This window comes from Necator americanus, chromosome X (assembly GCF_031761385.1).
Source record: "Necator americanus strain Aroian chromosome X, whole genome shotgun sequence".
NCBI lineage: Eukaryota > Metazoa > Nematoda > Chromadorea > Rhabditida > Ancylostomatidae > Necator > Necator americanus.
Window position 1 is genome coordinate 14,352,138 of NC_087376.1, and position 27,132 is coordinate 14,379,269.

At 40.7% G+C, this 27,132-nt stretch overlaps 1 protein-coding gene across 2 annotated transcripts; it reads left to right on the top strand.

Moving 5' to 3' along the window:
* On the top strand, window positions 1-27,051 carry RB195_023059 (uncharacterized protein; the record flags this gene model as incomplete). 2 transcript variants are annotated; one of them, XM_064210368.1, is made up of 18 exons in its annotated part: window positions 2,333-2,471; window positions 2,618-2,694; window positions 2,756-2,847; window positions 2,910-2,979; window positions 14,864-14,979; window positions 15,038-15,090; window positions 15,162-15,281; window positions 15,330-15,414; window positions 20,426-20,507; window positions 20,565-20,659; window positions 20,709-20,790; window positions 20,912-21,051; window positions 21,112-21,210; window positions 21,266-21,386; window positions 21,448-21,550; window positions 21,634-21,650; window positions 26,597-26,724; window positions 26,823-27,051. In XM_064210368.1, the coding sequence occupies 18 exons, from the start codon at window positions 2,333-2,335 to the stop codon at window positions 27,049-27,051; spliced, it is 1,848 nt and encodes a 615-aa protein (XP_064066250.1). The 2 variants fall into 2 exon arrangements, with proteins under 2 accessions (XP_064066249.1, XP_064066250.1); XM_064210369.1 differs by lacking the exons at window positions 2,333-2,471; window positions 21,634-21,650; window positions 26,823-27,051 and adding an exon at window positions 1-314 and having other exon boundaries at window positions 2,604-2,694; window positions 26,597-26,703.
* Window positions 27,052-27,132: the final 81 nt, after the last annotated feature.

Below are 27,132 nucleotides of genomic sequence, written 5' to 3' on the forward strand. Positions count from 1 at the left end.
ATGGAGAGGCTTGATTGCACTGAACGGAAGCCGCTTAGACGACTCCTTAGCTACTTTTGGCCTAGGGTATGCCACAGTGAAGAAATTGATGTGGTATACCGGCGGATGACCCGTGGAGGATATCAAAATCTTGCACCTCCATCGAAAGTGGCTAAAGTAAATCGTCTTCGTTTCTTTGGTCATATATTAAGGAGACCGGCAGATCGCCTTCTTCAACGAGTTCTGAGGAGTTTGTCGAGTGGCCGAAAACGGAAGTTCTGGACTGAGGTGGTGAAAGAGAACGTGAGGACACTCGGCGTGGATAGGCAGTACAGGTGAGACGTAAGGTTTCGCAGAATATGGAATAGTGACAAATGGATTGATAGTGTGCAAGCTCTCGCAGAAGATCGAGAATGCTGGGCAGAGCTATGTTCGAGGACGGCACTCCTCGACGAATATGCGGGTAATCGTGTCAGACGATGACATCGGGCCGCCGATTAAGTTAAGTATAGTCGGGTCAAAACGACATGAAGCACGGGCAGTTGATTACGCTTGTAAACAGTAGGGCTGATATCACGCTAACATAATATGTATTAACAGTATTGGAATCTGGGTGTGTGATGAACTTTTCTAGGTACAAATCGTTATCGTGCATAATAGAGCCTTTGTGTTATTCATTTTTTGTTTTGCTTCGAAGAATGACTTCCTATATCCCCACAACTGCTGGCACATTGAAAATTTGATTTTTACCTTTGCTGTTTGTTGGCAGTATGAGATAAGGCAATAGTCTATATAGTCTATGTATGCACTGTTTGGATATTTTTTGAAGTATATTCAAAATTGTTCAGAGGTTGAAAGTAGGAGAGATAGCCGATACTGGCCAAAGAACAATTCCTTAGTACTCATTGTGATTACCTAGCGTTGTAGCTTAAAAATTTTCTAGGTCTGGTTTCTGTTCAGAAGATTTATGAATTTCTTGTCAACTTATTAAGGGCTCAAAGATTTGAATTATTTGCGCAAGCTTTGCAGAAATGATGGAAACTAAATATGATATGGCTCTCATTTTAAAACATGTTTTAATAATATTGTTTGTAAAGAGTAATATGTGGAATGCACGGATCCGTTTAAAGGCATCACTCCATGAATCTGAAGTGGTACGGATTTCAGGTGAAGTATTCGTATGCGGGATAGTAGATTACGGAGAGGGAGGTGATTCCACCCATTTCTTCCCAATTGCCGCAAAAACGGCCCGGAAGATACGGCTTCAGGCGTTCTGGCGCACTATTTTCTACAAGGAGTTTGACTGGAGCGACCAGTCTTGTGCGGTGCCGCATCTTCCGGGCCATTTTTTACGGCAATTAAGGAGAAATGGACGGAATCACCCTCCTCTCCGTAATCTACTATCCCGTATACGAATACTCCACCTGAAATCCGTACCACTTCAGATTCGTGGAGTGATGCCTTTAACCGACACCCGTTGACGTGCACTTAGGAAGAGGTGAATTCACCAAAAAAGTGCGGAACTACATGCAGAAAGCGAATGATAAAATTAACCCAACAGGACATTTTGGATTCGAGTAGGAATGTTAGTGAGATAAAATTAGCTTCAGAAACATCTTCATAGCAGCATTACCGCAGAAACACCAACGATAGTGCTATCGAGTAGGTTGCAGTATTATGAATAAGTAGCATATTTCATTCTTTCGATGTCCTTTCCAAATAATACTTTGTCGACAAGTTCGCTAGTTATAGGTAGTAACAATAATATTATTAGGCAAAACAAATGTAATTTGGGCATGAAATCTCTTCTTTCTTTCAGAACTTCTACATCCTAGTAGTTAAGCGATCGCCCTCTTCCTTGGAAAAGGTATTTTTGGGGCTTACATTTTATATAAATGGTGTTACAATTCTCTTGGAAGATTTGTCTCGCAACGGTCAAGGGGTTCATTGTCGGAATCCAGTAAAAATCATCCAAGCATATGTTTGTTGATTCATTATGAAAAAAAAACGCAGTGTGTAGGTCGCCCAGAGACTTTATTATGTCACTAACAAGCGTTGCAGCACATTTAAAGCCAGCATATCACGAATCTGACGTGGTAAGACCAGCCAGGTGAGCAGCCTACTCATTGGTTTCACTGGAATAAACTGCTGTGAAAACATAATTGGTCTTCGACCACTCGCACTTGGATGCGAAGCGCTGCAGCTGACATTGTTGTAAAGAATGGCGTTTTTTACGCCGTTTTTTTACGACTTTTTACGAGGGAGAGATGAGCGGAACCTTTTCGGATCTCGATATTTGGAGTCCCATCTGTATCTTTTCGTGCGGATTCCCTCACCACATCAGATTCCTGGTATGCTCCCTTCACAGGGCCGTGTTGTGCGAGGAATTTACAAGCTGTCGATATTTTTCATATCATGTTTGCTGTTCAACGGCCTTGTGCGTGTTCACAATGATGCGAATGCGCACCCATCAGTAATCACGAGAAAAGAATGTACACAAAATAAGAAAAAGAGAAATAAGAAAAATACAAAGCAAAACAAGAAAAGTACACAGCAACAAACGTTTCTCGTGATAACGATTTGTCTGTTTTGGATAACTCGAAGCTGTCACAACTATGTAACAGGGTTTTTTTTGAAGGTCACGCTCTTCGAAATTTGCCTAGTCGTATAATGCGCTCCGATAGCTTTAATCGAGATCTCACGGTAACATTCGAGGTAAGGTACTTGTTAGAGAAAAACACTTCGTTAGTTTCAAAAGCTTATTTTCGTGTTGAAGCACACTCTCCTTGGAGCGAGATGTTTCTACCGAGTGGATGCTCCATGGACTGTTGGCGGGTTCATTGTTGGGGAGAACAATGTGACCTTAATGTCTGTTCGAGTTTTAAGAACTGTTGTTAGCTGATTTTCCATATATAATTCGTGTGCTTTAGTGAACAGGAGAAGTTAACCACTGACATATCGTCTCCCTTAATCGTGTCAGAATTGGAATACTGGACGAAAGTAAGCTCGAGCTCTTCGAAATTTCTCTCTAAACTTTGTTGGTGTTATTCTCTGGGGAACGGTAAAGAGGGTCCCGACGGATTCTCTGCGAATGCCTCCGAGACATAACGTGCCCAGTGGATATGCCGGCGGATACGCGAACATATCTCGACGAAGTCACGCTCCAGTCGTTCATAAAGACGCAGACAACCGCCGTAGATGTCCTTCCTACCACATAGACGCAGAAAACTGCGCAGTTACAAGGAAATATGCAAAGAAGAGTGGTGTGAGCTGTCGAAATGACCGAATAAGTCAAAGAATAATAGTGTTAGATAGAAGTATATGGGGTTTTGTATGGTGTTCTAATAAAGAAAGGGAGTGAGTTTGTCTTTATATCACCTTCAGAAAGTCTAGAAATCTTACCAAATTTGAACTCTTTTTGTTCCTGTAAGTTCCCGGAAGTCAGAGATACAGAAGGTCCCTCTGTCCAGAAATAAATTAGACTATAAAAAAGCAGTTGGGAGTTACAGGATAACGATAATTCTCACTAATTTTGAGTTATTTTTGAAACCTGGAATGTTCCGTTTTAACGAAAATTTTCACGTAATTCGAAGCTATTAGACACATATTTATCTCATACTTCACGTGAGGATTTCTCTTGCTTCTGGTACGATTACTAAATTGAGGTCACCTCATGTTACAAAATTGAAGTGAATGTGTCTGATTCTCCAGAACAATTCAACAAATAGTGAATTATATCCTAGCCGGTGACGCAGCGTATGATTAGCGGTAGGTAAGCAGAGTCAGTTATTTAGGTGCCAACGAAAGTGAATCTCTTTAGGACACGCACCATCGCTAATTGCTCTGACGAGGCATGACCGGGGCATGGCTGAAATTCCGCCGGGACCCTCTTTACACGCACCCTTATTCTCTCCATTCAAAAGCTTGCAAAGGTCATTTGGAGTTAAAATTGCAAACAAAAATCAGTTTAAGCTCCTGTATCCGTGTTCTGATGTTCTTTTTTCTCAGAGAACATCTATACTCAGTCAGACTCGGTAAACTTATGGATGTTTGCAACAACGTTCTTAACCCATCGCATAATTATCTGAAGGGTATCAAGTAAGATTCGTAACTTTAGGAAACTCGATGCCACATCAGAGCACTATAGATGAACGCTAGTTTGGAGCAATGGTATTTAGAAACGATTTTTGCTTAATACCAGTCTGAACGTCCGGCTAACGTCGGACCCCCCGCTTTCACTCATTAGTAAAAATTAAAAGCAGTGTTTCTGTAAATTTTCGCCACGGAAATGAACTTTTCTTCCGCTAACAACGCTTTCTTCGTTCATATTTAAGAAATTTGAGCATGAAAGACCCAGTAGTTTTCTTTTTATTGGGGTCCGCACTTGACTTGGAGAATATTCAAAACTAATTTTACACTTATATTTCTTTGCTACTGCTACATTTTGGAAACAATATTCGAAGTTTTAGATTTTCTCGTCCTTTTCTCCAAAAATTAACATAGAATGTTGTGCGAATATGAAATGTCATGAAATGCCTTAACATTGTCAATATGAAAATGACGTGAACGTCGTGATAGCAGTCCCGGGCAATACCAGTTTTGGTGCCGTTATGCCAACTGTGCAGTTCTCAGTGCTTTCTGGCGTCGGGGGTTCCAATTCTAGCTTCACACAATCGTGACACACCAATCATCAGCGTCGTGGGATCCTTTTGCTCCCTGATTTTTCGACTCACACAAATACATATACCCACGCGACATACGAAGCCCGTTATTTTATTGCATGATAATTCTTCCTTCTATACCACTGTAACATCTAAGCTTTTTTTCTTTTTCCCCAGTGAACAAATAATGGTGTCATAGTGCTAAATAAGGTGAAAGTCATCATAGTCCTGATAATGATAAGGATCCTTTGTCAGATATCCTAAACAGGTGACTTCAACAAAAACAGATGTCTGCATGTGTGTTATTACTTCCAGAGAAATCATTTGGCAAAAATGGTGAGTGAAACGTATAGAGAAGCTGATATACGGAGGAGTACATTTTGGTGATTCGCCATGCTGCCAAGCCGTCTCACTTTTTTTACTGCTTTCTGACGTTGGTGCAATACGACATCGTGGGACCTGTCTTCCCTTATCTCCTCTACTTTCTAACATGAGGTCGTAGGACACGTTCTACTGCCTTCTGTTAACAGCATGTCTAATTAGCAGCATTGGACATATGTTACTCAATCCCATTGCTTTTTGGCGCAGGTGCACCAATTTGAGACCCAGAAAGTAGGTGGAGTGGAACCCTTCCCACCACATCTTTCTGTCTGGCGCTTCTATCTGACACGGAAGAACCCGTCCCACCAGTTTCGGTACTTCCGACCATGGAAGCACAATCTGACGTTGTGGGACTCGGTCCACCATATCTTTCTGCTTTCTGGCACTGACGCACCTCTTCAATATCGTGAAACTCGGAACTTCCTTTCTGATGTCAACACACTCATTTGACGTAGTGTGGGATCCGTCCTACCCCGACCTCACTGTTTCAGGGCAAAAAAAAAATGTTCAGGATCTCACCCTAAACACCACCAAAGAGGGTAGAAACGAATGTTTGTTGTAGCTTTAGACTACGAAGTTTTCCTTCCGTACAAGACATGAAGAACTGGGACAGTGGGAACTTTGCAATTTTTAACACAAAAAAAAACACCCGGAACAAAATAACAAACACAGAATCCATGCATACAGTATCCAAACGAAAAAATTACCAAAAGAAACAAAAGAACGCTGTGCAAATGCTGAAAAAATGAAAACATTTGAAAAAGAAGTAAGGCAAGGGTTTAGTCCAATGGATTAAACGAACTTCCAATGTTTAATTCTTTTTTTAATCGTGTTTATGTTAAACTCCTAAACATCACAACATACCTTCTCTGCAGCGAGATTTATAGACGAAATTGTTATTCTTAAATTTCAAAATAACAATTTCTTGTGGGAAAAAAAGTGTTATAAAGGATATTACCCAGAGAAGAATCATAAATCACATTTTCTTAGTTTTTTTTTTCTTTTGAGTCAGCGTTAAGGTGCTCCACCTTTGGGAAATTTCAGAAGAAGTATATCGAAAGCGATTGTCATAAGTTTGTGATTTGTAGTTGCACTAAACAAGAACTAAAGTCCATCTATGTAATCAAAGGTTTAGTCACTTTTAGTGCTTGTGGAACTGGAAGTGAGCATGCTCATAAAGGTTCTTCTGCTCTGCTTAACGCATGACTAAAAGTAACCTGTCCTATCAAGTGTTGTATAACATATAAATAGATCTCGACAGTGGCTCTGTGGCGGAATGCTCGTCTATCAGATCGGTGGCACTGGTTCGGTTCTCATCGGTGCAAAGTTTTGCATTTTGATGGAGTATTCCCGTGACACACACACAAAACACACACGGACTAAGCGCGTTATTATATAGCATGATCTTTTTAACGGAAAGAGCAGGATCTATGAAATTTTACAAAGGTTACGTAGAGTCCCCGTTCCTGTTCTTCACTAACTGGAACCAATCCGAAACTCGATGGAACGCGATTTAGACTACGTTGAATATCATTTTCGAATGGATACTTGAGCTTGTTTTTGAACTCAATTCAGTCAACATGTACAGTACCACATAATGCGCTCTACGAATACTACAACAATCATGCCTTCCGGAATAATTTTCGGAGCTCTCTTTCGACCACCCCCGAAAAGCGGCCCTTCAGAATGTCACTTTTTTGAAATCATCGTCTGTTATCCATCAGTAATTGTTTCAATGGCTATTTTCGTGGGATCCATTTTTTATATTTCAAAAAATGATAACTCTTAAAGGTCAAGGGTATCTTGTCAAAGAAGTTGCCATCTAGCGTAGAAGCGTTTAGTGTTTGTAGTTTCATACTAACTTTCTCCCTCCTAGATAGTATTGGTCCAACTTAATAGTGAAAGCATGGATTTTTTTGATGTCATATAAACATGATTCAATTTGATTTGTTGTGGTCATTGGTGGTAATGTAACTAAAATCTTTCTCACGGGTGTTTGTCAGAAGTTTGTTTCCTGCTAAAAAGTCTGCAAAACAGGACTAAACAATAGAATGAAGCAACAAAAACCAGTTACAGTTTCTACACTTGTTTTCGACGAATTTTCTCGTCTACTCCATAGGAGGACCTAATCGTTCGCCCTCTGATTTCCATTTTCTGACTAGGGTTGCTGTATACGAACCTTCACTGAGGTTGGTAATTTCTGATGTCGTGCTTCCAGTGACCTCCTTGACCTTGACTCGTTGTTCTTCGAATCTGTCGAGTGGGCGCCAGTAATTCCAGAAATTGTCCCGAGACTTGCCTAGTGGTTTCTTCTATGGGGAGGGACATGAAGATCACCATTTTCTTCAAAGCATTTCATGAAAAAGTCTGATTTTCGGGTCAGCGATCTTGCTCTTGTGCATTTGATATCCCGTGATAACTAATCGCTCACAGCTCTGGTCCAACGATTACCGCTGAGACGCATCTTACCTACATAATCTTACTTTCTTTGTCGCATGTGTCAGCGTCTCCTATCTTCAATCGCCGATATAAGGCTCCCCGCAGAGTTCACAGTCGCGCCGGCGCGGTTTGGTGGTTCTGCGGTTTTGGTGGTTATTTACTATTTACAACAGTGCGCTCAATAACCACCAAAACCGCAGAGCCGGCAAACCGCGCGGCTCTAAACTCTGCGGGCAGCCTAAGACTATATTTAGAATCCTTTCTTTCACCTGCGTAAGATGAGATGTTCCTGGTAGAACCTCCATTCCCTAATGTTCTCTGACGCTAACAATATTTTCCTCGTGCTTGCGAGACGCCAACATTTCTGGTAGATGTTACATTACGCAGGAAGTGTGGTGCTATTATGGGCAGCGATTCACGACATTGGCCTAGTGTGGAAATCTGATGGAAAACATAGATTTTGGTGATGTAGATTGTAAGTATGGGTTGGGCTCCGCTTAATTTCCCTTAATCGTCGTAAAAGAACTGTGTGGAAGCAGCTTTTGTTGCTGTGAGATAAGTTAGAATGCGCCACGTTTCCACTCGCTCTGATTCCCTCAGCAGCCGCCTGTTCATTGCTTTTACATGAGTAAGGCGTTGAGGAGACCCCATTGATCCCTGGCCGCTTGCTCATGGAATCGGCGCATTCTAACGTACCTCGTAGGAACAAAGGCCGTCCACACACGGTATTTTTAGCACGTATAGGGGGAATTGAGCGGGGCCGCGCCCATATTAGTAATCTACAGGCCGAACTCTATGTTTTCAATCATTTTTCCACACCTTGTCAATTTCGTGGTACATTGTTTTTGAAGAGGCGAATAGGAAGCCGGTGATGAGGTGTTCAGGGTCTTCTGCGCTGCATTCTCGATGCTCCTATATGAATCACAAGCCGCCCTTCTCCTCTTGAGGATCGGCTTGTTTTTCATGTTCATTTCTGACCTGGCTATACAGTTCCAAACATAAGAAGATTTTTTTCTCTTCTTGTTTTTGGATGGAAGCGCTGGAGCAACGCGGTTTTTAGTCGCTTGCAGCGTCATGCGAGCGGTCTGCAACAATTTGCCAAAGTGACGTGAAGTGACGTCATCCGGATCGATAATGGTCGGGATTTTTTGTGTTTTCATTTTTTTTTTGCTTTTCTTTCTGGTTTTTTATCTTTTATGTTCTTTTTTATTTCTGCTATGTTCTGTTACGCTGTATTTGCTGTTTTATGGCGATCTATGTTGTATCTGCATTCTTCTTCGGTTATAGTATTGTTTTTGTCCATGTTTTGCCTTTGAAGTTTAGTTCAAAATTGTATTGATTTGTATGTAAATGTTCTTTTTGTTTCTTCGCCTACCCTCCCTTACAAACAAAAAAAAATCATTAACACGAAACTAAATACAAGAAACTTAGAGGACGAAAAAATTAGAAAGAAAAGCAAAGAAAAAAACACAAGAAATCGTGTTGCTCCAGCGCGACCCCTCGTGTAACTTCACTCGTGCTAAATGTCGTTTTGACTCAATTATACCCTGTCATGTGCAATGTGAAGAGTCGTCGACCGAGGGGCGAGGGGACCAATTGTTATGTTTGGATGTCTCTCGAAGAAAAGATAGTTTGTCTGTACGGATTAATGTAGTCAAAGACAAAGACAATTCAGAAAGGTTGTTTCGTAGTGCTCATCAATAAAAGAACACTTGGAAAGTGCTTAACTAATCAAAGCAATTGAATATTTGCTCTAAAGGGTTCGTAATCTACGATAGAACTAAGGAGGAGTTGGTCTTGTAGTTAAGAGTTGCCAGAATACCAAACTCAACTGAGGGGACGAAGGAGCAGCTGGGAGCAACTTTGAGGACGATTATAAGAAAAAATGATCATTTATGTGCATTAATTTGTAACTTACATGTCATTCACAGGGCGGGTGTAGTGTAGCGGTAAGGGGTTCCGCTTCCTGCAGGATGGTGGGGCGCATCCCAAGCGGATTGATTAACGCCAGAAACTTTAACTTTAAACATGTCTTTCACTTGCTGTCAACTTGCTTAAATGAGAACCTATCATTAGAGTGATAGGTACATATTAGCTCCAGAATTATTTATTGAGGAACGTTCAAGAGGTACCGCTATGATTTTCCGTCGCGTATCCAGAAGGTTAATGAGCTTCGATAATTGCACCGCGCGACTCTTGACAGCATCACAATCGCCACAGTAGCCTGCCTGGTCGATTCTCTTGTACTACGCCTCGCTGATCCTCCACTCAAACCATTTTCCTCGCCCATTTCGCGGGGATCTGCCACTCTTATGATGCGTTTTTTTGAGACTGACAAAAAAGGAGAGTGCTTGGTGATAAAAATTGTCTGAAACCATAAATTAAGTAGAGTTGTTGAAGAAGTTCACATAAGTGAAATTAGAAATTAGAGTGGAAGTGTTCATTATCACTTGCTATTATTTGTTCTGAATTGTGAGGTAGAAGATAAAGACCACCCATTCATTTGTGAAAACACAGAGGATGCTTCGGAAAAATGTCCCAGCGTTTGATGTCATGCTGTATTTCTTTACTTTTTTCGCTCTCTAGACATTTTTTTCTGCATATCTAGCGTGGAACTGGCAACGTAGAACGCAACGGCGTAGAATGCGTGATATTATGGGATTTGTGAAAATATATTCATCTTAGTATTTTTTTCAGGGGCATGTTTTTGCTATAGTCCTTAACTGTGTAGAGTTTGTCAAAAGAAGTCAATATAGGCTCCTTATATTACTATTACTACCATTTTCGATCGGAGGTTCGAAACCGCCCTAGGGTCAACCAAGACCTTCATCCCTTCTGGATCGATAGATTGGCACCGGACCTGTCTGGGAGGATAAAACACTGACTTGACACATCGGTTAGTCCCCGCAAGTCATTGTATAGACCAGTTATACGTTCGTAACCCTCAATCGACTCTGAATTGAAGTGAACGTGGTGGTGCATCCCTAGCGGATTGATAAACGTCAGAAACTTTATCCTTTATCCTTATATTTGGTATGGTACCATTTGGTATGCTTCTGACGACATATCTTTTAATTGGGTGGGAGAACTTACTTTTTTCCTCTATTTCCGGTACTGTGCGCTCACGTTACCGTATTCGTATGTCAGAAGCTGTTACATCAACTCGCTTTTCACCTCTCTCCCTTTGAAATTCGCAGATTCCAATGTTCCATCGCGACGCGTACATCGCTCGCGACGTTGCTTCGAGGACAGTAGGGAGGCGGGGTCCAGGTGATCCAACGCGGACGGTTATGATGTCTAGCTGATGGAGCGGCAGGCGTAATTACGCGGAGGCGCACGGCGCTGAATTCAGGTCAGCAGCGACCAGCCAATTTTCGCGGGTGCCTCTTGTCCCCCATCTTTCTTCACTCTATGCAACGGTAACTCAGTTGACCTGTAAAAAACGCAGCTTTCTCAGGAAGAAGAAGAAGGACGCTATCTTTGGCGTGCGTCAGTCCGGCATTCTATCACTATGTCTGTGATTGTTGCAAACGGAACGACCATATTGGATGTGTTCTGTACTGTTTAATTCGTTGCGTTCTGGTGTATTTCTAGACACCCTTCACAACCTGGCGTTTTTCTTCTAAACAGAGATATTAGCTGTTTAATTCCGCGAATTGTAGCAAGCAGCGACGAGCCCTAACTGCACATCCTCGCTCTGTTGGTAGGTTTCTCCTTCAAAACATTTCTTTTTTATTTCGTACTATTGCATTACATCTTCCAAAATCTCCATTGTTTCATCTTTTTTTTTTCTTCTCGTAGTAACTGGACAACTTAGGTGAATAGGGACAATTCGCCAATCACCTTAAAGGAAGGGATCGCAGCTTCGACACCGACCATCACATTTATGCACGTTTTGTATTTCAGAACTGTCATGTCGATTTTCGCTTCTGAGGTAAAACATTTCCTCGAGCTGTTCCCTTAAAGTAGAGGACAAATGAGCGATGGTCGATATTGAATGTCTCCTTCTCAGACAGCTCTACGCTTTCGAACAAAAGCACGTTCATGGTCAGAATGTAATCGAGGGGAGGGTGTGATCTTTTGCTTGTTTGTCTGCTCGCAACCCCTACTAGACGATTACTGTTGTCCAGCGTTTGCTTAATAATTTAATTTTGTTGCTACTTTCCATGCACATCTGATTGTTGTTCGAGACCCACCTTTGCGTTGGCATCAATCCCTACAACGACCGCTTTCTGATTGGCTATTTAATTAATTAATTTGTTTATTCACGGCACTCACGGTACTCCATATTAGGCAAAAACAAGTAGGAAGAATATAGAACAAAAACAAGAGGAAATATAACATTGTTTTGGATAGAAAATTAGCTACAAACGATAACAAGGAAGTAGTCCTGGTATTGAATCCTCCACTTCACTAATACTAATAATAATAATACTTCACTAATATTTGTGGTGTCTTTAAATTAATCACGTCTAGACTACGCAACTGGAAATCTATATTAAAGGTCCCATTTTCGAGGGTATCTTTTATACAAATACGATACCGGATTGACCCCTAGAGGATGAGTTCACAACAGTGTCATTACACCTGTGACCCAAAAGAGTACAAAAAGACAGCAAAGTTAACTAATGCGAAGTCGTAGTATCTGAGAAGGGTTAGCTTGCGAAGTTGTCGAATGAATGATGAGGGTAGATTATGAAAGCATAATCTCGAAAGGAGCAGTTTGTAAAAAAAAAAGAGTTTGAGACTTTTTCATTTGAGGCAAATGAGAGACAACCGGAGAGTTATCTTGAACATCAACGTGTTGAGTTTCTCATAGAAGGCGAGCTCGTTATGTTTCGCTGTTTACGCAGATGCGTGAACACTTACGAAGTAGAGCTATTTAAGTCCTCGGTAATTTTATGCATAAAGCCACATATAAAGAAAGTTGAACCATATTTTTCCACGGAGACTGGACCTGGAGACTTGTCACCCCCTGGACCCCGGAGACTTGTCATTGGACAAGATCGGGTGTGCCATGTAATATAACCATTAAAAAAAAGCGGTTGTGATTTTTTTTTTTTGAAGCTACCTGGTGCTCAGTTTGCCTTGCACTGGGAATTCCTAACACGCACACGCTGTATGTGGACATCAAATAATATAGCACAGTGAGAAATAGAAGGCTATCTTTTTCACTTTACAAAATGCTGCCCTGATTTTATTGATTCTTGTTTTTCACGTCATTAAGTTGTAGTGTCAGGAGTATTTTCGGCATTTTTTTTTGCATTTAATCCGGACCAGACGATAAGTCCATTGAAGCTCATATTGGTGTTGTGAATAGAGAAGGAACAGAGCTAGGAAGTACCATTTGCTTTTTGTCATCGAGCTTGGAAATTCAGGATTTTGACCCCGAGAGCTGATCACACGTCGACCGACCTAGTTGCTGCGGATTGGGGGAAAATTCAATTTTTTTCCTTCTTTGGAAACAGAGAAAACTGCGGATAAGCCGACAGTATTCTCTCTTTCCCACCGTTTCCAACAACCTTCCCCCATCGTTTAGTAGCTTTTCTGTCTCTCTCTTTGGGGTTCTCAATGGTTTCGTATTTGTCTAGGGTTTTCCAAGACTAGGAGTGGGTGTGGCGAGTCGGTTGTAGATCCGTTGTAGCCACACTGTCGATGGTTCGAAACTGCTCAGGTGCCAACCAAGCTTTCATCATTCCGGGGTCGATAAATTAATAGCGAACTTGTCTGAGAGGATTAAAACACTGGCTTGATCATCGGCTGGCCACTGCAAGTCATTGCATAGGCCAACACGCGTTCGAAAACCTCAACGATTACGAATTCCAGTAAAACGAAGTGGCGCATTCTAAATGGATTGATATGCCAGTGACTTTATTCTTCTTATCATTTTTCTATATTTCCATGCCTGCCTAACAAAATCTCACAAGCGGCTTCAGCTGCCTCGCTAGATCGATTAAATGCAAAAAAACTGGAGGTGCTGCTCCGTTTTGTCAACTCCAATTTAAAGCTTCGATTAAAAAAAAAAAAAAAAAACGAAACTCAATGAAACTAAAAGCAAAATGAAAAATTGGAATCCAAAATGAAAAATTGTAATCAAAATGAAAGTTGTAATAGTAACTTAGAAACTAGTAGAGTGAGAAGTTTTCTATCGAATGACGTATAACACTGTGGAAATACTGATTTGTATGTCCATTTTTCGCTGAAAAAAAAAACGCTCACGACTTATTCCTCTAAAACATAGCAATTTAAATCTGAAAGGTTCAAAAGGAAAGTCATCACTAACACAAACGACAGATCAAATTCATACTGGCAGACAATTTCTTTCCGATTTTCTTAGTTAGACGATACTTGCGGTCACGCTTCCTGAAACACTTTTATCCTTTTTAAAATATGTTGGATCACTTCTAGAATCCATTATTCACCTTTATGTTCACCTCAAATCAATTTCGAGACGCCGAATTCTTTGCGCAAATGTTTACCCAAAGTTGATTTTCAAAAATCGTTTTAATGAAGCCATTTCTCAAGCTCTAGTTTTGAAAGGATTAATGTCTCAAATCTTTTTGAGATAACGGCTAGATCCGATGTTTTCATCTAAAAGTTCTTGTGCACTTTTCAGAGGCTTTTACTTAAGTTTCTCGAAACTGTTGAACAGGACTTAGTGTGTGTATTGGAGTGAAGGAAGAAAAATGGATTTTCCTTTTTTAGTTGTTACATGAGTTGGTCAGGATAAAAAGGCTTGTTCCATACTTTTTCATTCCCCTCCACAAAGGAGGCTACTTTTCCCAAAGGCTACTTTTCCCTTTCCTCTACTACCTTTCTAGTTTTTTGAATCACATCTTCCTGGCTTTGGTGCTTCTCCTGGTGTGTCGATACGTTCTACACTTGTGGTGAAAACTGTTCAAATTCAGTGACTATCACTGGTAGACGTTAGAGCGAAATGATAGTGGTATTTTTGCGGCCGTAGTTCTTGGAAATATTTGTTTACAGCGGTATAACCTTGTAGTACTGCAAACGAAACATCCGAGTTTAGCGGCAGAAACCATCGGTGACTCATCTTCCACAAATATAATCCTAATAGCTCGATTGTCAATGCTGTCACACTTTTTTTGCTTTGTTGTTCGTGAAGTTTGAATGGGTGTATGGAAAAATAGTCTCGCCTGAATTGAAAGCAGAGATTCGAAAAATTCTCGACGGAATTGATTTTCTGTTACGCAAAGATGTGACTTCGTAGTAAAGTTTCTCAGTTTCCTGGGGTCAACTAGAGATTGAGAGAAGATGAGGAATACCTTTTTCGGTCAGTTTCTATACTCTTGCTTTTCATTATTTCATTGGTAATCTCTACTTGATTCTTTTTTTTGACTGGACAAGGTTATTTCAATATAACGTATTTTCAAATATTATAGCGTCTTCATACTAATCCATTCCTGCAAATGAGAGTTGTTTGTGGGCCTTCCTACGACGAAGAATCAGATTGTTATTCATCAGAAAGAAGTTATGCACAATACTTTGACTCAAACTGGTACATCTTGGTGCATCATGTATCGCATATTTTGTATTCACCCAGCTTTTGTGTTCAGTTCGCGTTCATGGGATGGCGTTGATGGTGACGATGAGCTGTCAGCTTGTTCTGGTTTGAAACACTGAGTTTATGTTGTTTCTTCTTTGCTGAAGGATTGTACATGTTTGTTTCCATCATTTCAGAACGGGATGAACTTGTCACTCAAAAAGTTGAGGTGAAGCGTACAATTGATCCGTACCTTGGTATATTCAGTCCAGACGATGCAGGAAAATACGTCAATCACATCAGAACAATAGAAACAAGTGGGTTTCAGAATCTTTTTCTTTGCTTTTTATAGTTATACATTTCAGTTTTTCATCCTCTAAAAGCCATGGGGAGATTGAACCTCGTGCTCGTGCAAAACTGGTTACGACTTGAAATCCCTCCAACGATAATGTGAGTTCTTGGGCCGTAGTAATAATCCATTTCATCATTTGGCTGCGCACGGTGTGTTGCCAGTCGAGTTACAATTTGGCTGTAGCAAGTCCAAGACCAGACACCTCGTAACGGTCATCCTCTTGGCGCAACAATTAATTTTAACCCGTTATCACTTCTGCGACGGATACACGTTATAGAATATTGCACTTGCATTGAAACTCAACTAGAACAACATATTCCTAGGCCTAAAGCCTGTAATTCGACACTAACACAATATTGCGCCACGTCGAGGAGAAAGTGAGTGGCAGGAGAGCACAACAAGTTACTCTGAAGGAACTTATCTGGATCTAATTGCTCTTATACACTATTTCGTCGCAAATTTGGCCAAATGATAGCAGTCTGTTTTCGTTAACCTGATTCACTCGTTGAGATTGTGTGGGTCCATTTGCTGCGCAGTCGACTAGGCCGTTGACTCAGTTGAACTGGGTCTTTGAGGGGTCAACTAGGTGTAGTTATTTCCTTTCATGCGTTTTTTTTTTGTATGATAAGATCAAGCATGGTATTGTTACCTGCACCATTTGAACGGAGGTTCCGTTTCTGATATAACTCTAGAGGAGAACATAGTTGAAAAGTGGTCTCTTTTCTTTCGAACGCAGTTACACGTTCTGGCGCAGTTTAAAACAATCAATATTCACATTCATAACTAAGATAATACACTTTAAGATTTGTTTTTGTTTTGTCCATTGCGCATTGAACAAGAAATCAAATGCCATTGTGTATTCCCGGAGTAATGCGAAGTAATATGTGCATACTATCAGCTTTTCAACTATAAAAAAGTTCACAGAGGAATAGATTCTGGCGGCGATTTTCTCCTGTGTCGTTGAGCACCAATCGGAGATATTTGATGCAAGATGTTATCAAGGGTCCCAAGACACACATATTGGTTGCAGATATGTGCTAAAGGTTGTTTGTTGGAAATCACATTAAATGACGGAGGATTGGGGTGGTTAGCATTGATCAGTATACTAACTCGTTTTCAAAATTGCAGGGACTTAGGAACGCGTTTGCATCCGTTGCAACCAGTAACGGTGGTTAGCCCATATCATATATATATATATATATATATATATATATATATATATATATATATATATATATATATATATATATATATATATATATATATATATATATATATATATATATGTATATATATGTATATATATATCATCATGTTTCATAATATCGGCGTTCTTATAATTTTAGACAAATCTGCTACCGTTTCGTCGACATTAGAGACATCTAACTCGTAGAAATTAAAGTGATTCCTATGCCGTTTCTTACGACGATCACGGAGAGAGGGGCGGAACCACGCGGTTTTCCGCAATCTACGACCCTGTATAGAAGCTTTCCATGGAAACTCCGTACCACGCCATATTCATGGTATGCTGCCTTTAACCTAGGTGAAATAAATTATTTGAGGTCCTATCGCATGGTCGAGGGTAGTGGGTCGCAAATCTTAGGTCCTCATTCATCAAGTAAAGTGAATTGACGTGGTCCTGAAGGAGGAGCGAACTGCTTTCATGCGGTACTAAGCGCATTGCAGGAACACTGCCGACTCAATTGTCAAATTTCTTTATTTAATATTTCTAATTTATTTTTTACTTCTTTATTTAAAAATAGTACTGTTTGCGTCTCCGCGAAAAGAGAAGCCACTTCGAAATTTTTACATACGGCTGGAACAAGTGAATCTTTTAGTGTGTACCGACTAAATCGATGACAACGGAAATCTCGCTGATGCAGGGAATTTATATATGCATTAGGTTGATAGTGAAGTTTTGTCAGGTTTTTTTTTGAAAAGTCGTTCACTTTCGATTCTTGATCGATGTCCGTGACGTATCATGTGGTATTTGTAGAAGATTCGCGAAGGTTCTCCGCAAAATGTATGCGGCCAACCAACAGTGCTCAGTCGTCTCCAGGCCCGCAACTTCAGAAAAGTTCTGATTTCATGGATCCCCATACCTTGATACAGCTGGTGTTCATCAGTCAGTCTCTCTATCCCCGCCCGCATCGTAGGGAATCTCTGGAAAACCTGAGATTCTGGTTTCTGGAGGTGAGTTGGATACTCTACGACTCCAATTCACATTGTGTCATGTGAGAGATGTTTCTCTCCAGAAAAAGACCCGTCCACACAAGCGAAATCGGACATGCACCCCCAAGATGGCCCTCCTTTGCTATTTCTAGGATTCGAGTGGAATGCTGTACCACGAGCTACCTCGTCGACAAAGACACACAGTCACCGCTTTCATTGATGAAACTCAGCTTAAGAAACTCGCGGAAGCCCTTTGAGGAAAGCGGCCAGGACGAGCTTTGGTGGATATTTTTCATGATAACGCTCCATATAGCTAAGAAGACCGACCCATCAGATCAGAACATAGGTGTAAAATCAAGTTTGATTGTTCTCCAAATATAGAACTGACGCGTTTAGGGAAATCGCCTTCGCTTATTTTTAGGTAAAAAAAAATGAAGAAAGCATTGATACAAAAAAAGTTCTAATTCTACAAAAAATGTCGCTACTGTTATTTCTTATTCGGCGAAGGCAAGCGAAGCGAACACCAAAAAAAAAAGCCTGAAGTCCGATTTTAGCCGGACGTTCAGGTTGGTAATAATATATCCAGGTAAGATTTTCACAGAATCTTCTGTGAGTTCAAGCTGGGCAGGTCTGCAGCAGAGATGTCTCGGAATATCAACGCTGTTTGGAGTGAGGGAAAGACCATCGAATCCGCGGTACGGCGTTGGTTTAAAGGTTTCGTTGTAGCGATATGAGCTTCGAATGTGAGGAAGATCGCGGAAGCCGTTCTGAAGTTGACGGCCACCTGCTGTAGGCAACCATCGAAGATGATCCGCTAAAAACAACACAAGAGGTTGCCTAAGAAATAGGCTTTGACCATTCAACAGTCGTCCACCATTTGGAATGAAAAAGGAATGGAAAGGCGAAAAAGGTGAACAAGTGGGTGCCGCATGAACTGCGCGAGTCCTAAAGAAACCGTTGTCTTGAGATCTGCTCAACGTTTCTGTTACGCAATAAGAACGATCCATCACTCCATCGTATTGTTGCGTGCGATGAGAAATGGATCCTTTACGACAACAGGAAGCGTTGTGCTCAATGGATGGACAAGAATGAAGCTCTAAAGCACTTCCCGAAACCGAAAATGCACCCAAAGAAGACAGTGGTGACTGTGTGGTTGTGTGCTGCAGGTGCAATATAGTACACCTTCATGAAACTTGGCGAGACCATCACCACAGAGAAGTATTGCAAAGAACAGGGCGAAATGCACCAGGAACTTCAACTTCCTCACCCGGAATTATGAACAGGAAAGGCCCGACTCTTCTACACGAAAATGCCCGAACACACATTTCAAAGATGACGCTACTGAATTTGAACGAGTTAGGTTACAACTTTCTGCCTCACCCACCATATTTGCCAGACCTTTCGCCAACCGACTATCACTTTTCAAACATCTGAGCAGCCGCTTAAGAGGTAAGATCCTCCAGAACCAGTGCGAAAACAACTTCCGTAAGTTCGTGGACTCGGTCTTTTATGCATAGCGAATAAGCAAAGTTGTTTCTCGTTTGCAAAGATGCGTGGACTGTAATGGTTTTATTTCGATTGAAAAGGTTGATTTTGGGGCTGTAGCGTTTCAAAGCGAATGTTTGAAAACGAGCATTATTATTGCACCAACCTAATACATGAAGTACGAAATTATCGTCTGTACTTTCTTCCCGCGAACATTTAAGAATCAGATGTGTCTTAAACTGGGGTCATTAAATCATTTCATTGCGGAGTTTGCTGTGATGATCCCACCTCATACAATTGCACTATACATCACACGGGCAGAAAATCGAGGTAGAATATGCGATTAAATTTTGCCAATCAACATTCGGACAAGGGGACAGAGCAAAATGTTCAGCAGTACTGTAGTGATGTGGAGCGACGCAAGAGGAGGAAGATGTGGAACGGTGTGTTGGGCGATGATCTGGTTTCTCTTTTTGTATCGTATTCAATTGGGCAGAGACCGGCACTTACGGGTAATCGATGGTACTCGTTCGTTCTATCGACTGTGCGGCGGCCAAAGCGCTGCTCTTACCAACTGCGCTACATTCCCCTATATCTACCTCCTAGGGTTTGCGGAATGCGGCGGACACTGTGGCCGTGTTTGATTGCGAGTATCGCTGTGTTATGAAAGGTTTTAGGCGGGTGTAGTGTAGCGGTTAGAGGTTCCGCTTGCAGTACGATTGATCGGAGATTCGAATCCGCGCTTGTGCTCACCAATCCTTTCATCCCTCCGGGGTCGATAAATTGGTACCAGACTTGTCTGGGAGAATAAAAACACTGACTTAACACATCGGCTAGCCACCACAAGTCATTGTATAGGCCAGTTACACGTTCGTAAACCTCAAACGATTGTGAATTGAAGCGAACGTGGGGGCGCATCCACAGCGGACGCTAGAAACTTTATCCTTTATTCTTTTTGGAATATTTTTGCAGGCCATTGTTAATATGAACGTATTTTTGCTATTTGGTAGAATGAAATAAACATGGATGTGAATAAATATACGTCATGAAATAAATATAATGAAAAAGCCTAATAATAATTTTCTCAGTCTCTGTAGCGTGGGAATGATATTCAGTAGTGGAGTGCAGCAATTTTTTAGATCATCAGGAAGATATGCGGTGCATTAGCAGTAGAAATGTTTTGTTTCTAATCGTTTGTTCATTTTTCATGTTAACGCAACAGTGACTAAGGTAGTGCCAACAGTAAATGAAGCTCCCGAAAGTTTCGAAATAGAGAAGCTCCGCAGATTCATGGGAATTCTAACTTACCGCTAAGTTTGACCTTATGTCATTCATATTTTCTTCGGACGACGGCTGGTAGATTGGCTCCTTATTATTTTTTATTTTTGTCATTACTTACAGTCTTTTACTTTGTTGAATCATGTGTCCTGAGAATGTGTAGTAGTATCATAGATACCGTATTTGTTCGGGCGTTTCTCCTCGAGAATTTGGCGACGAATCACCAACTACATTAAGAGAGAACCAAGATTTGAAGGTGTTATTTAGTTTAGTTTTGATTTGGCACTACATGTGAGATTCTATTTGATTCCAGTACTGCGCTTTTGGTGCTCTCACTGAGGTTGAAAAAATGGGTTGGATAACCGTCGTGGACCAAACTCAGACTGACAGATGTATTATCTGTGAAAGGTAGATATTATTACTCAATTGGTTCCATTTGTGATCAGTTGTTTTCCAGATCCTTCAAAAATATGTATTCACTTTTGTTACATTATCATCTCTCATATCCGCGACTGATCTTTCAGCTGAATTTCCGTACTGTAAGTTTTGTTTTGCTTTTGGTTTTCTACTCAGATTTTCTGAGAAGCTTTGCGAAAACTCCAAAAGGGTATTGCAACTCATGGTTTGAGGTACGGCTGAATTTATCCGCTATCTTCTCAGGATCCGCAGCAAGATGAACGTTGGCATCGTCTTCATATCGACGTATTTCTTAACCCGGATTTTGACGATGTGCATGAAGTGCCTTCGTGCGGAAACCGGGGTTTCATAAGAGCTAAAGATCTCATATACACTTGGACCCGGTAAACACTCTAGTTTTTTTTTTTTTTTTAAATTGTCCGTGACTCATTTTCATGTTTCAGCGATCAGGCGATCGAGCTGAAGTCAAAAGCTCGCATGGATCTTACAATTTTTTGTGATGCGTTGAAATCTGCAGGGCAATCGCTCGATGATCCCGTCGAGTAGATTTTGTTGCTACTTTCACAATCTCATTGCGGATTAGTTGACATTTTTCAGAGAACAGAGATTCATACATCCTGAATCTGGGCGATGGCTTTATCGAGGTGAACGCCTTCCACATTATGCTCGACATCTTCCAGCTCCCGGTCACGAAGTTCTCGCTCATAGTACAACTCGAGTAATTTTGTTACATCCTCATGTACTTTTTTAGAAGTTGAAAACTGATCGTGATATTTCAGCGTCTCCTGGATTTTGTTGATCTGTCTGATGGTAGCAAATGGTTCATGATAACGTGGAATACAATGATGGTGACAATGGGGAAAGCACGATGCGATGAAGCCGGTCCCTATTGGCTTAATTTAAGTGGCCTTTAAGAGAAGTCAAGCTTTTTCAATTGCTATTTGCACTGTTGTGTTCGTATTCAGGTCATTCCAAGAGCAATGTAAGCGTGTGCTGGTAAGAAGTTAGGGAAAAGTAAGATAGTTTGGTGGTGGCTATTCGTCCCGTAATAGCTGAGGAACGTAAAAGCTGATGCAAAAGACAGTTTTTGACTGTTGAATTGAAACTCAATTAGAACGTAATTGCAACTTTCAGAAGTTCCAGTAAAGCTCGGATAAATAAACTTGTCTTAAATTAATCGATTCTGGAACGAATCTAATGGAAATAATTGTGTGAAAGTAGGACTTTCCTCTTATCGTGTACGAATTTAGCGAAGCATAGATAAAATTCACAGCAGGCTGTGAGTAGATAAATCCAGGAAACATTATGATTTCCAGTTTAGTTGAGAAAGTGGATGGAAAATAAGATGAAAATGTAACAGATTTCGTGCGGAACACGAGTATTATTTCACTTTTTGATAAATTTCTATTCGGTGTTATCCGTTATCAAGTAAGGCTTGCTATGCATTACATGCACTGTCCGATACGATGAATCACTTTCTCCTTCTCAGTGATAAACAAGACAGCGGTGGGTTTTTAGACATAGAACAAATCTTCGCTTGCACTGTTAACTTACGAAGATCTCTGTAGCAGTCACTGTTCCAGGCACTTATTTAGCACTTACTCTAAGGTGTATCCCCGCTAGAGCCGAAAAGAAAAGTTGTTTTGCTTGGTGGCGAAAGCAGCGACCCAAGACCAGACCAAAATTCTTGTAGGGTGAAGAAAAAACATTTGTTGACTGTACAGAGCATGCGATTCGTGTTTCCAATCATTTGCGGATTTCACTGTTGACGTTGACAGTGATTGGCGAAGAGTGTACAAATGATGTGATTTCTGTTAAGTCTAGGAGAAAGATCATTCAGAAAGCACTATAAAAAAAGACTTTCAAGCCTGCATTGTAGGAGAAAGTTTGCTCTACAAAATATTTGGTTTTTTCTTTTGCGGATTTTTGTTTCTTTTGTTTTTTTTTTTGAATCTCATTAGGACGTGAAATTTTCTGAGTTTTTTTTTCAGCTTCATCATCAGGGTCAAGCTTACGTTGGGATTTTACCGACGGGGAGCCTTAAGTGAGGGAAGGATCATATTCGATACTTGATTTTTGAGGGATCATTGATCAATTTATTGGGGAAGTAACTTCGGATTGAGTGCTATTAGACAGTATGAAGTAAACTTCATTCCCTTCATAGCTGCGCATTGCTTCGGCACTGCTCCGTTACGGTCAATTCAATATGTTGATGATCCGCCTGTTTAAAAGATAGCTAATAAGTACTTTAGTGAGACTCCCATTGACAAACAGGTGTGATGATAGTGGTTGCCATAATGCTGTTTAGCGCTTAAAAAAACGGTTAGGGATGAATCTTTAACATAAGTGTTTTTTTTTTGCATTTAGCGTGAAAGTGTTAAATGAGCATATTTCTCATCCAACGATGGTGACTTTCTTATATTATCACTCAAAAAAGCTCTTCCGACGTCATTACTATTGCAACATGTTATATGAACAACTGAAATTACGTGTGAAGTTAGTCCAAAGTAGGGTGGTAGATTGCACAGGTTGGTTAGTAACGATCCTCATTGTGAGTTCCTTGTAAGGCAATTTTGCGAGGCTGTAGAGACTGATTTTGCCTTTGCACACAGCGAAGAAGAGTGCGAAAATTTGGATTTTTGGCTGTCCGTCAAAATCCTTGTGACTTCCAACAAAGTTCAATAGCTTGGCTCATTCCTAATAAAAGTTTGATCGGTTTCAAATATGTTATAAGGGAAGATTTTTTCCAACAGACTTTTGTTTTACCTTCTTCACATTCTTTTTCTTTCTCTCAAAAGCTAGTTTTTTGATTCCCAACTTTCTCTCGACTAACTTTCAAAAGAACCAGACGGCCACTAAGAACGTCAATTTGATTATTTTACAGCCCCACAAAGCGCACCCCTAATAGCCTTTCTACTTTTTTTTGGTGCCCACTCATAAATGTTTATTTCATACTTCCAAAATCTGCACCACTACGCCACTCATTCTCATGCACAGTCAGTGTTTCTTGCTAAAATATCCAAATCGCACATAGTAGATGCTGAGAATTTGCTTGCATTAACCTCATTTATCTTACATATTCGTCATTTCAATATTTTATTTTAATTTTAATTTATTAACTAGCTTCATAGCTTCTTTTTTAAGGTTTCATTTACAGTATATTATATATTATTTTTCAATTGCTACATGAGCAACTACGAAGGACAATCAAATGTAAAAGAGCCTTTTGTCAAAAAAGTTCATCTTATAAAATCTGCCTATCTGCACTTCTACAAATTATTTTTCCTTTCCAAATAGTCTCCTTTTATAATATGTTTTTTCAACAATCCGATGCTAGGCAAATGGCACTACCTTGTGGAACGCAGGTGGAAAAGCCGTTACCGTATGGTTGACTTATCTGAACGGTGGCGTCTCGTCATCGCTCCCACATTCAAGAGGAATCATCGCCGCCATTAGCTTATGCATCAGAGATCAGGATTTGAAGAAGTTGTCCCTTGCCACGTAAACTGATGGCGTCGATGATTTCTCTTAAACGTGATGAGCAATGATGAGATTCGTCTGCTCACAAAGGCGTACCTGGTAATTGCCGTTTTTCGACGTCCACTTCATGGGAGGGGAACGGTCAAGAGGTACCCGTATGATGTGCCGCCGCATATCCAGGAGGCTAATGAGCGTCGTTAATTGCACGGTGCGTCTCCTGATACCGTCATAATCGCAACAGTAGCCTGATAGCTCCTGTTGCGCTATGTCTTCAAGACGTCCCGCCCACGCCACCCTTCCCCCCACTTTGCCGCGTCTACCGCTCTTACTACGATTTTTTTTTCGCCGCGCCTATAGCTCTTATGATGCGCTTTTAAAATCGAACGGAAAGGAAAGTACCTGGTATTAGATGTTGGTCGAAGGTCTACTTAAAGTGTGCTTGTAAGTTAATATAAAAGAAGGAAAGAATGAAAAAGGTTTGTATAAGCGATATGCCATTTAGAAATGCGAGTGAAAATGAAATTATGCTGTTTCGAGTTGTTAGGTGGAAAACACTCATTCTTCTCTGGGAATGTAAGAGATCTTTCAAAAAAATGTCTCACTGATCGGTGTTATGCTATTTTCTTTACTTTTTTTGCGCTTTCTAAGAATTGCTTTTTCCTTATCTAGCTGGGTAAAACTGGCATCCAACGATTAACGAGGCGCGAATAATGCCTCGCAGACATACACTGTACCTAAAGGTATATCTCGAAGATACAAAGGTCTCTGTTCGCCAATAATACGTCTAACTTGTCATATTGATTTTATGTAGAGAATAGATAGACATGAAGCGATAAAACGGTGTTGAAAGAAGTTTGAAGAACCATACAAAGTTCTATTATATAAAACTGTATAAAACGTACAAGCAAATGTTGAAATATTTGACATGCGCTCTATATAAACACTATATCTAAGTAAAATTTTGAAGAGATAAAATGAAGAAAGGAGTTTAAAGAATGTATACAAAGTAATAAGCGCATAAAGTTGCTATAGTTATTATAGTTGCTGCAGTTGAAATTTGAACACGAATTCGTTGGATGGCATCGTGACAAACACATACTTATGCACTGCTAGTTTATATAGAAGATTTGGGGCGTGAAATGTGTTAAATAATGAGATGTGTAAAAATATATGCATGTTATTATTTTCCCTGGAGCATCTTTTTGAGATAATGTTTGCTTATGTAAAGTTACATTGGAGAGGAGGATCTACTTCTTCGCTTTTATTCCCAATAATATGCGCTAAGTTCACTGTATCCGTACATCAGAATTCGCTGCGGCAATTCGTTTTTCACTCCCCCTCCCTTGAAAATTCGCACTATCCACCGCTTGGTTGCGGCGCGAACGTCGCGCGCAGCATTGATCAGAGAGCAATAGGGGGCGGGGCGTAGGTGATCTCAGGCGGTCGTGGAGGATATCTAGCTGGTGGAGAGGCAGCCGTAATTACGCGGAGGAGTGCGGTGCTGAAGAGAGGACAGGAGAGGTCAGCCGGTTTTCACGGGTACCTCTTGTCCCGCACCCTTCATGGGATAATACCATTTTCCAAGTACATCAGATTGTTTCCGGGACCTATCTTCACGTTCGCATCAATTCCTACGATAGCCACCTGCTGGCTGGGTGTCTTGGAAATTAGGGTATTGAGTTCATCATAAAAAGCGTCCTTGGGATAGTTTCCAGCGGTCTCCGCAAGTTGGTGAGCACTTATGGTCCAGAATTTGAGTTTTCTGTAATCCCATAGTCGTACAAAGGCGCATTCATGCGCCAAATTCAAACACCAGGTCATTGTAGTCGCTCCTCACAGCTATAGTGCACCCTCCTAGTTTCTTCTCATCAGCGTCAGAGCAGTATATGATGTAGTTTTTGTTGCTTATGAAGGGCCGATCTCTGTTGCGTATTTCGTTTAGCGCAGTAAATGGCACACAAAGATATTATATAGTAGATGTCCAGACAGGGCAGCTTGTTGGATTTCACAAGGCAGCGACTGGTAGTTCAGCGTTACGTTAGGTCAAAGATTCCATATTCTCTCTACAGATTTGGCGTATGAGAGTATGAGCTCTAGCACCGTGGTAGAAGGCAGAACTTTTCTGCCATGTTTGAGAAAATGGCGCCATATAGCAGTGCAGGCTATATAGCTCGTATGCTACCAGGGGTTATACTCAGATGCATGATTGCGTTTAATGAAAACTGGGCTACCGCGCTACCTAAGTAGCGCTCAGTCTCGTACACGCTGGCCCAGATTCACGAAGAATTAGAACACGAAAAAACTCGTAAGATTAGTCCATTGATGGTTTAAACTGATATCGAAAAACGTTCACTTCAAGCTGATTTATAAACTCCAAAAGTTAATATGCCGAATCTGCCACTACATTTGGAAATGCCTAATGTGGGTTATATTGTCGTATTATTTTAGCGTCTTTTTCTGGAACTTCATATGGATGCTATGGTGCGCTATGGGCAACGAAGCCATTTTCTTTATCAATTGAACACGCATACAACAAGAGGTCGTCCTATAGCTGACTTGGAAGATCTTGTTCTCAGGTAGAGATGCTTTCAAATCTTAACTTGTGTCGGAAATGAAGTTAATAATGATGTACAAGTGGATTTGATGGCTTTGGTATTCATAAATCATGTTCCAGAACTACAAGATATCCTTGGGATTGGAAACGTAGTTATTTCCTTTGCCTTGGTGTTGTAGTATTGTTTGCGTTTGCTACAATGAAATTTGCGAGTTGTTTGAACAGGATATCGATCATCAGATTCTCATTAATCATGGAAATCACTTGTTATCTTGAAGAATACGCAAAAAGTCAATTTCCTGGAGATCAGTCAATTGCATGTAATACAGTAGAGGATGTATCAAAATGACTCGCATAATTTTAGAGAAAATTGTTATTGAAACAAATGGACACGGAACCCTGCAGTAAATTTTTAAAATGTCTACAAGTG